We start from the raw sequence: 11382 nt of genomic DNA on the forward strand, positions 1-11382 counted from the left end.
AGGAGATACTATAGCGTGACATATAACAACTCTTTGCATAAATCAAACAAGACTGCACTAGGAAAATAATCACACATGGACAAAGAAGCAAAGAAACTCCCACCTTATGCCAACGCCTTCAGCAATACACACATCGACACCAAACCGCAACAGCTCCAGATTTCCAGCTCCACATTTACGCAACAATGGCAATCACATATATAATAGACGATGATCTATTTCAGATAATTGATAGTGCATATAAAAGTAGGCAAGAGTGGTATGAGAAACTTGAAAACATGGACAACCATGATATAGACACGCACTCGCGACAGAATCCGACGAGGGTTCTGCAACTGAAGTCAATTTTAGTAACAACAGAACAGACTAGACCTAATTCTCTTGACTAGGCTCCACAGAGAGAAACTCAGACTAATAGCCAAAGAACGTAATACTACGTTACCCTAGCATATCATTGCGTCTACGAGGGTGCAAATCCGTTCCAAAAGCAAGTACACGTTTGTTACTACTTTTCACATTGACCCCAGTGGGGTATTTGGGTCAAATGGTAGAGCTTCATGTACTTCATCGGTACGGTTCAATAGCTACAGAATTTTTCCCCCAGAGCACTATTCCCAAACCATTATTATATCATACTTTTTAAAGCACATATTACATAAACAAATTGACTACCTCAACTTAAAGAGTATGGACATTGTGGAGGTAGTTTCAAGGCCCTTATGGGAAGTAGATCACAGTGTTGTGTGTCCTGTTTTTTTTGAAGACTTGAAGCTGTTTTGATTTTTCGGAAACTTGCAGCTATTAGGTGTAATTGTGTTGGATATGAATTTGGATTAATTTTGTATTATGTTAATATTGTTTGATTGTCATTTAGTAAATTAATATCTAGCAAATGTAAATTTGGCGACACCAAGTTGTAACAATTTGAAATGATGCTAAGAAGATTATTATTATTTTTACATTAGAACAATTCGAACAGTTGAAGGGTAGTTTTCATTTCCTTACGAGAAAGACATTGTCTTCAGTTGGTGCGTACGCAAATTTTTGTAAGATAATCGAAACAGAATTGGGATTACTTGGAATTGTGTCCGACATCAGATCAAATTATCGTAGGACAGTAAGTAATTGCGTCGAACAGAATATGCGCTTAGGTCCAATCTATTAAATAAGAACCTTGCTCAAGCAGAAGATACGGTACAGAATCATATCTGCTGTGAATAAATAGGAAGATGAGCAAGAATCATAGTCTACTTCTCTTGTGCACTCTTTCCAACATTTGCAAAGTGTCTTGAATTTAATATTTTTCTTCAACAGTAGAAATACAAATATTCAGCTTATGAAAAGAAGGAGGCGTTGACTGGTAACATGGAAGTATCCAACAGTGAAAAAGCAGGACACGCTACCAACAATCTCTGAACTTTGGAACTGAGCATTTTGAGAATATTTATCAGTGGATTTCAGAGGAAGCTTTTCTGATTGAGGGCCACACGTGATGCTTGGAAGAGATGTTCAACAAAAAACCAACTTTACAAACTGTAGTTATTTACAGTTTTCTACGTTATGCAGCAACTCCGAGGGTACAGACCTGCAGCTAGACGGAAGCACTAGACGTTTCAGTCGTGCAGTTCATATCTAACAAATGGATATAGTTACCAGGCCGAGGGCCTTTGCGGAGATGGGGATGTCAAGTATGAGATTTAGCTGCTGCCGCGGCGGCTTGAGCGTGCATTTCATTCTTGAGAGTGGTGGCAAGTGCGTCGTAGGCATCGGCCCATGCCTGTTTCAATGCGGGGGACCAGAGGTCTGGCAAGCCTGCCGCGATCGTCCGCAGCAAAGCCTCTTTTACCACCTGGTATAACCGATCATGGGTTAATTTTCCATTTACATTTCACGTATTAGAAATGTTCGTCTACGCCTGTCGGAATTGGGAATGAGCATCGCTGGAAGCATGTGCAGATGACCGGGGTCAAGTTAATGGCATGAGGCAGGGATCTTACCTCGAAATGAGCATCTTGAACTCCCTTACTGAGATGCTTGGCGGCCAGACTGTGAAGACGAGACTGGAGAAGCTCGTATGCGCCTTTCTCTCCGAGTTGCGCCGCCGCGTCCCCTGTCTGAATCCATTAAGAAGTGTAAGGAGCCCTAAATTTAAAGTTCAAGTCTGGCTTACTACTTTAGAAGCATGCCGATTTCCGGTATTCAAGTCGGTTCTTGGGACTTCATTCTTAAGTTTTCACAAAGTAATTTAGCCAAGAACTGATAACCGAGGTTGGGCGAAACATCACGTTGATGAGGACGGGCAAAGATCACGAGGGATATAACGAATGACTGAAGTGGAATAACGTAATGAATGGTTTCCGTAAGTTTCAAAATGATGCTTATCTGCCGGAAATTACTCAGTTGATCCATGTTATCAAGATATAGGTTCCATCTAATCACAACTAGATTGTAAACCCTTGAATGACGTATAGAAAAAGACCTTATTGTTGGTATGAGCAATTAAACTGAATGATTAGGACGAAAATAAGTTTTAGATTCAAGTCTTCAACGAAGAAAATTAAAAGGACAACCAAGCTCTATGAGCATGCCAGACACTCGTCATGCAGCCGGATGTACTGGTCGAACACAGCTCTACCATCTGTCAGATCCCCTGAGAATGACTGTAACTATTTCCTTTACACGATCGCTCTAAAGAATTGCTTGTTTAATCACAGGCAAGGCAAAGAGCACAGGGCCCAAACGTGGTCCATCACTGTACCTAAAACTGGGCATGCGCGTGATGAAGGAAGAATGTTGTTACGGCCACCCTGACAGGATGTTCTTAGTTATAATCTCAAAACATATACCTGCATCTAGGTAACGGATAACAATAGCTGTGCAGACGTTTCTCAAAACTCAGGGAGTTGGAATTTAGGATTCTCAGTGCTTACCAACTTGAAGACCTGAAGAGCATGGAATTTCACTTTGGGGTTATCCTCGAAGGGGATGCTGGTGTCCTGCATGAAGGAGAAGAACCCCTTGGCTGCTGGTGCAATCTCGAATACCCTGATGATGCCACCAACTTAGCACCTCACGAAAGACAGGAAACGACTCTATTGGCAGTAACACGAGCACCACTGCCCATCACATCTGCGACAGGCAGATCCACTAAAACTCGAGCTACAGCCAGTCACGACAATATCGGAATGTGAGATGTATTTACTCTTTGAAGAAAGCGACGGCGTTTGCTTGTGCGTCCACTTTTAGAAGCTCCCAAGACTGCTTCACCAGGGCCACGCTCTCCTTGGAGTAAACCTTCTCTGCAACGAATTCACGGTTACAAATGATTAGTTACAGAAAGGTTCTTCAATCGAGATTGGGACACCAAAACAGCTTCTAAGATACTCAGCCGCGCTTCTATTCCCAAGCAGAACTTCCTAAGAAAACTGGGGGTAATGGTGACGGCGAAATATGGAGCTGAGCAAATGCGGCGCCGTGCTTACCAGCACCATGTGCAGTTTCTGGCGCAACGGAAACTGGTGCGGCGCCAATCGATGATGCCATTGTAGGTTCTTCTAGACTAACCACGACCAAAGCACAGAAATTTAGTATTCTCTGCTTAACACAGCCTGGAAGCAAACATGCCACTGTTTGTGTCACACGCACTTTGGAATGAGAACCACTCATCAAACCATGAGAAAACTATGCTCAATCTCACGACAGAAAGGACAACGTCCACAGTACCCTACCTTACGTGACAGCACCGAAGCTCAAGCCCACTTTCGGCAGGTCTACTGAGGACATTGGCCAAGAACAACTGAGAGCGTGTGTGGAGAGTGCGTCGATATCTTCACCACTCCTGACGAGTCTTTATATGCGATACCAGTAACTGGGTGTCGCAGATATCCCGCACCGGCACTGTTATATTGCGCAATTGCCGGGCATCGTATGGCATGTGTATGACACATATCTCCAGTCCCTCACATCAATCGACTAGTGACGCACTTCCTTGATTCCATTTCGGATCCAGGGCAGAATCTGGACGAGGCCTAGCTGCCACTTCCACTAGAGAGGGCACGAGCCCTAAACTTTCGAGTCTCTCTCGGTTGCCCCATCCGGAAGCTGTACAGCATGTCCTTCACTAAAATTTCCACGATTGGCATCCTTCAACAGAATTCATTCCCTATCCCCCACCCCGCCCCACACAATTACTGAAACCATGACTTACAGCCCAGATCAAGCGAAACCAAAAACGGCAAAATCTAGACATCTCTGAACTCACGATGTGAAACCCGCTGAGCACACTCTCTCAAACCACGAACCTACCCAGTTCTAGCCACTTCAACCACACTGGTAAAACCTCACTTTCCTACCACATCCCATCCATCACATCTTCTCAGGTGTCGAATGTTTCCCACGACAAATTCCCAAACCCACCCTAGCCACCGTAGACTCAACAGTCCCATCTTTAAGAAATGGTAATCCACTTTTTTATCTGTTTTTTACACATACGAAAAACCCAACTCCTGCAGGTTAACGAAGGTAGAAAGAACAACTTTACAACCGGTTATCAGGCGCTTATCAGAGCAGACTCGAGAGCAAGTTGACAGGTCGTGGATAACATCCGGGGTGATGGTGAGCCTGAGATTAAGCATCCATGAATCGTCCATGGGCGGAGGAAATTCATGCTCAGATCCGGCAGGTACAGCACTTTCGACCATGAACAGATTATGGCAAAGTGGCAAATAAGTCAACTTTACAAAGCACTAAAAAAGAAAGATAGAAACTATTAATAAAACCCGGCGGGGCGCCAAGCCGTTGACCTTTCATAATCAGCAAGAAGCCACCCAATCGTAGGATCTCCTTTAAACTTTCGAGGGTGACCCTGCCAAAAGTGCCATTGTCCGGCGGCAAATTTAGTCCCCTACTGGAAAGCACTCGGAACTGTGCCTCCACAAGACCCTCATTAATGCTAAAGTTTCATGGGGATAAGTTTAGTTTGTTTCATGCTTTTGCTGAAAATTTGTGCTTTGGACTTTAAATCACAGAGTGCTAGTTGGGCACGTGCCGATCAAGTTGTTTGGAGTGTGGTGTCCACATGACACTTGGGGAATCAAGCGTTATATTAATAGTGTGGGCGAACTTTCAGGAGTTGTTCGGAATATGTGCATTTGGATTCTCTTTTCGTGTTTTCTTTTTTCAATATATATATATTTATATATTTATATATATATTTTTTGGGTGTTGATGTTTCGTTTTGAGATGTAAAGTGACAAACAAAACCGAGTACAAAATCTGAAGTGCCAACTTTCAAGAGCAATTACAGAAATTTCAATGATTGCTTTATAAATCTGAAAGTTACATGGAATAATAAACACAGTCTTGTACACATGTACAAAGTTGCACATCAAATTGATAACTAAACATCCTTCTACAAAGTCAAATCAACAACTATGTCTTGTACTCAGTATTGTTCAAAGAAAATCTTCAAACTTCAATATTTAGTCCAATAACCTTTTGCTTCCAAAACAGCTGAAATCCTTCTTGGCATACTTTTGTATAGTTTCTCACAATCTTTTGCATCAAAACTAGGATAAATACTACAAACATTCTCCTAAAATTCTTGAACACCTCTTGGCCTTGGAGTGACTTGGCTTAAACGCTGTTTGAGAAGGGCCCAAAAATGTTCCATTGGATTCAAATCTAGAGATTGAGCTGGCCATCGAAGGAGCTAAAATGGCTATGAAGAGAGCCAAAACTGAATACTTTTTGCCGTATGTTTGGGATCATTATTATGTTGAAAAACCACCTTAGTAGGATCTAAGTTGTAATTCTGTGTGGTACTTTGCAAGTAGGTTTCTAAATTTTTTTTGTACAAGTGTTGCTCCATTCTACCTTCAATTTGATACCAAGCACCCGGCCCAAAAGCAGTCATACAATCCCAAATCATAATTGAACCACCACCATGTTTGACAGTTTGACTAACATGTTTAGGTCCAGGTTGTTCTCCTTCTCTCAACCAACACCAAGACCTACCATCTGAGTTGATTAGGTTAATCTTTGTCTCATCACTGAAAATAACTTGTCTCCAATCATCAACGGTCCAATTTTTGTATTTATGAGCAAAACTCAATCTTGCAAGAACATGTCTTTTGGCAAGTAGAGGCTTCTTTTGTTGCACACAAGCACCCAAACCAGCTTCTCTCAAACCACACCTCAAGGTGATGTCTGAGAAGTGTTTACCTGTTTTTTCTTGAAGTTGTTTTGTAGCTACACTTGCCGTTTTGAGACAACCAGTAGTGATAAGGTACACACCAAGTCGCTTCTCTTGCTCTCCTAAAACCTTTGGACGTCCTCCTCTTTGCTTTTCTATTTCACCACTAATCTCCTTTCTCAGATGAGCTACTAAAGATTGACTCATTCCAAGTGAGTCTGCAACTTTTCTTGTAGAAACACCACTCCTAAGCTGCACCAATGCTTGGTGCTTCAATGATTCACACAACCGAGGCATAGAGATACAATTGACAAATCAACTTTCACTATAGATACTACACAATAAGAACAATACAACAAACAAAAAATTCCCTCAAATCTTGCAACAAGGAATGTACATTGAAATTTCAAAATTCAGTAAGAAGAATCAACCAAAACTTAGTACGCACGTCTGTGTGCTTCTACAACACTTTTCTCATAAACCCTACCTCAAATGATAATGAGATTTTTCATCCATGTAGAGGACTGGATGAATACACACAATAAAAAAGTAATTCTATCAATTGACTTATGTGTCAATTGGAAGGATCAATGAACTATGAGTGTTCAGATTTTGTACTCGATTTTGTTTGTCACTGTAGGTATTTGATATTTGATTTGAGGATCATGTATTACCTTTTGTGAATAGAAATTTTGTAGCTTACAAAAAATAATATTATACATGAAGTTTCATTTGATATTGTTTGCATTGTGGTTGATCTTTGCCTTCATATTATACATTTAGCTAATTCAATACATTTTTAAGTTCTAAAACATAAAATGAGAAGGATTTCATATTTAATTGGTGCTTGTATACATAAATGTATATTAGTATATTATGTTATTTTAAATTTAAATATATTTTTTTGATTATTAATTTTTTTAAAATACAAAATAAAATCTTATATTACAATAGATTGAAACTATATCATAGCTATAAAAGTTTAAAATTAATACCTCTTAGTTTTTAAAAGCTGCAAGTCATACATGTATATAATATATTTATTCAATGATTTTCTTTTCTAATTAGTTAGAATTACAATAGTTATTTTATTGAATAAGTAAGTTTGTGATAGATAGCTTAGGAATAAATTGAGGTATATTATAAAATCCTTCCAATTGAGCTTATTAACACAAAACAACACAACAACAAAATAATATTGTATATATATATATATATATATATATATATATATATATATATATATATATATATATATATATATTATTTCACTTTATATTTTTTGTAAATTTAATTCTTAGCATAAGAATAAGATATACATTTAGAGAGATGATAATATTTAAATTCATATCTTTAAGATAATTTCAATAGTTATTCTGCAAAGATTTTTTAATAAAACTATTTTATTACATGTATCATATGTCACAAACATATAATAAAAGAAGATTCTAGAAGATTCTTAATAATATTGAAAAAGTCATTAAGTGAATCTTAAATAGTCATAGATGATTCTTGGAAGCTAACTTTTGCTTTGAGCATCAAAGAAACTTCTCAAGGAGCTTCCTAGCACCTAATAAATATATATATATATATATATATATATGAATTAAGATTAAAAAAATCCTTAGTTTCAATAACATAATCCATATGGCTCAACTTAAACCTTTTGATCTTGTTCTTGTATCTTCTTGTAGATCTTTATTTATACTAAAAAATATTTATTTATTTATTTATTTATTTATTTTTTTGAACTCATAAAGTCTTGTATTACTTAAATAATATAGCTATTAAAAAAATCGAGACTAATATAATATAATATTTAAATTTAATTTTAAAAAATAAAAAATAAAAAAATTTCTTTTTAAAAGTATTATAGTATTATAGATATATATATACATATTTTAGTGAATACCTATAAGATTAAGTAGAAGTAGGTAAAAATAGATAAAAGTAGAATAATTTCATAATATCTTCTAGAGAAGCTTCCTAGAAGCTTCACAGATACTACTTTGACTTACATGTGATTGTAGTTGATTAATAGATTAGAAACTTGATCAACAAATTAACCATGTGTTGTTAGCTTGCAAAACAAGATAACTATATGGTGCACATATAGAAAACTTGCCTTGTAAGTTAAGATACATGTCTTACAAAGTCAACACATTTTGGAGGTTTTATAAGACATCGCCACATAGCTCCTAGTTAAGAGTATATATGGAGGTAAGATTGAAGCCTTATTCACTCTTGTCAATACCTTTTTAGTCCTTAGTCTTGTTTTAAGTCTTTTTAATCTTTTTATTTTTAATAATAGCCATTCTAGTTCAATATTATATCATCTTTGAATGACTTTTTAGTCTTATTTAGTGACAGAAGAGTGTATTGAGGATTTCTCTCTTCAAGATTCATATCTTCAATAGTTTGACAAGAGTTCTAACTTATTATTTTTGTCTTGTTTTAGAAGTGAGTGGATTATCCTACTTCTATTGTTGTATTTTGAAAGTTGTAGACTATCCACCTTTATAAAAGCAATCTTGTTTTTTAACACTAATCTTTTTCTAAAAGAAAGTTTATTATCTTTTTTTGTAAAAATTTTCATTTAATACTAGAGATTGGAGATTATCCTCTTCTAATTTAATTTTTTGAATTTATTTGAATTATCTATAAAATGAAAGATTATGGATGCTATTCTTAGTAGAAATAAGAATAGATTTGTAACTATTGTAGTTCTTCATGAGCTTGTCAACACTCTAAGAATAAAAATCTCATGTATTTTTAACATAAATTATGGAGGTACTATTCCTACACCTATGGAAGAAGTTCAAAGTCTGTGATAAGAAGTTGTATAATTGAAGGAAGTAAGTAGATCATCCTATTAATCAAATCGAGAGAGTTTTGCTTCTACAAGTATAATGGAGACAAGAATTAGTATGCTTAAGAAGTTTAATAGAACAAGGTCAAAATTTTGAGGATTTCTGCAATAAGTCAAGCTTTATCTAAGGTTGCATCCCTTCCAATATCTTGATGAATTTACTCAAGTTGGATTTATAGGTGCACTTCTATCAAGAAGTGCTCTCTTTTGGTTTTTATGTTTAATAGAAAAGGATTCATGACTCTTTTGTGATTTGAATTCATTCCTAGAAGTGTTTATGGCCACATTTGGAAAAAGTGATTAAGAAAGAGTAGTAGAGATCTAGTTCATAACTTTATAAGAAAGATCACATTCAACTACCATACATGCTGCTGAATTCCAAAACCTCACTTGCAACATGGACTAGAATGACAAAGCCCTCATGAATCAATTTCAATATGGTTTAAAAGATAATATCAAAGATTTGTTATTGACAATGTTAAAGACAAAATCTTTAGAATAATTTATTGATCAAGCCATTACATGCAACAATCGATTATTTGACTTGGGTAGACAAGAATAAGTCAAGAAAAAAGAATTGGCTAGAGAATAATAAGTCAAATAATGATGAAAGCTCCGAAGTTTTCAAAAATTTATTTATTAAGGCCAAAATCAATGCAAATTGATATAATAGATTTTAAATCCCTCACGGAGTAGGAAAAAACTTGACAACGTTAAAAAGGCTTATGATTATATTGTAGAAAAACTAAACACACTACTCAACATTATCCAAAGAAACAACACAACCACAAAACAAGAAGCATGGCTGCCAAAGAAGACAACATGTCAAAAAATGAGTTTTTATAGCTACAATACAAATTATGTACCTAAAATCTTGCATAACTCTTAGTAAAGGTCCTATTCTCTCCTCAAATTGTTTAACTTGTTTTACAATAGAAGTTTATTTGTAATCAAAAAATCAAAAAGTCTTAGCTTTACTAGATTCAAGAGCTTCAACTTATTTTATAGATAATGATTTTGTCAAAAAAAAAGAAATATCATTAGTCAAAAAAACTAAATATATACATGTAGAAGTCATAGATGGTTATTTGATATCTTTTGGAGATGTTATACATGAGACTGTTCCTATGGATATAGCAATTAAAAATCACAATAGCATAATAATATTTAATGTAATAAGATCTTTGATTAATCTGATTATTTTAGGATTATCTTGGTTTAAAAAATATAATCTTCAGATAGATTGGATTTCTTATAATCTTAATTTTTCTAATATTTTAACCTAAAATTTTGTTAGTCAAGTAGAAATATGTATAAGTTTAGTATATCCAAATCTTTATTAATAGATGCGAGAGCTTTTATGCATATTACAAAAAAAAGATTATCTTTTGATTTATATGCCATGCCTATTTTTAATGGTAAAAAGACTTTAAGTAATATTCCTAGGCAATATTAAGATTTTTAAGACATTTTTGAAAAGTAAAATATAATCATTCTTCTACAGCATTGTGCTTATGATTGTTTTATCAATCTTCATAAAAGAGCTCAACCACCATTTGGACCAATCTATAACCTATCACAAAACAAATTGGCTGCACTCAAGGAGTATATTGATGAGAACTTGGCTAAGAATTTCATATGCCATTCTAAATCTCCAACTGAGGTTCTTGTCTAATTTGTGAAGAAAAAAGATAGATCTATGTGGATTTATATGGACTATCAAGGACTCAATAAGATCATCATCAAGAATAAATATCCTCTACCTTTGTTTTCAAGACTTTTTGATCAACTCAATCAAACAAAGATCTATACAAAAATAGATCTATAATGAACATATAATATAATATGTATTAAAAAAAGAGATGAATGGATAATTATGTTTCAAATCAAATATGGACATTTTGAATATAATGTCATGCCTTTAGGACTTACAAATGTATTAGTTGCTTTCAACATCTAATAAATAATGTCTTTTGTGAGTTTCTTGATGAGTTTGTTGTCTGTTATTTGGATGATATCTTAATTTACTCTAAGAATAAAAAAAGATGTAAAGTTCATATTCGTCATGTGTTACAAAAATTTAGAGATGCAAGATTATATGCCAAGTTAAAAAGTATATGTTCTACACTACTCAAATTGACTTCCTAGGATATATCATTTCCAACAAAAAGATAAATGATGGATCTGAAGAAAGTCTTGACTATCATAGATTAGAAGATTTCAAGAATAATAAGAGATATAGAATTCTTTTTGGACTTTATTAATTACTATAAAATCTTCATCAAGAATTTTAGTGAAGTTGCAACTCGACTTATATTTT

General features: G+C 35.1%; 1 protein-coding gene across 2 annotated transcripts; it reads right to left on the bottom strand.

The window, feature by feature from the left end:
* Window positions 1-1275: 1275 nt before the first annotated feature.
* LOC112277778 (anaerobic nitrite reductase GLB0) lies at window positions 1276-3809 on the bottom strand. Of its 2 annotated transcripts, none has more exons than XM_024510489.3 (6): window positions 3729-3809; window positions 3483-3559; window positions 3203-3299; window positions 2931-3045; window positions 1998-2114; window positions 1276-1849 (listed from the first exon to the last, which is right to left on the bottom strand). In XM_024510489.3, exons 2-6 carry the CDS (start codon window positions 3541-3543, stop codon window positions 1685-1687), a joined length of 555 nt encoding a protein of 184 aa, XP_024366257.1. In that variant the 5' UTR covers window positions 3544-3559; window positions 3729-3809; the 3' UTR covers window positions 1276-1684. The 2 variants fall into 2 exon arrangements, with proteins under 2 accessions (XP_024366257.1, XP_024366258.1); XM_024510490.3 differs by having other exon boundaries at window positions 3483-3608.
* Window positions 3810-11382: the final 7573 nt, after the last annotated feature.

Source organism: Physcomitrium patens, chromosome 26, assembly GCF_059467195.1.
Source record: "Physcomitrium patens ecotype Gransden chromosome 26, ASM5946719v1, whole genome shotgun sequence".
Classification (NCBI taxonomy): Eukaryota; Viridiplantae; Streptophyta; class Bryopsida; order Funariales; family Funariaceae; genus Physcomitrium; species Physcomitrium patens.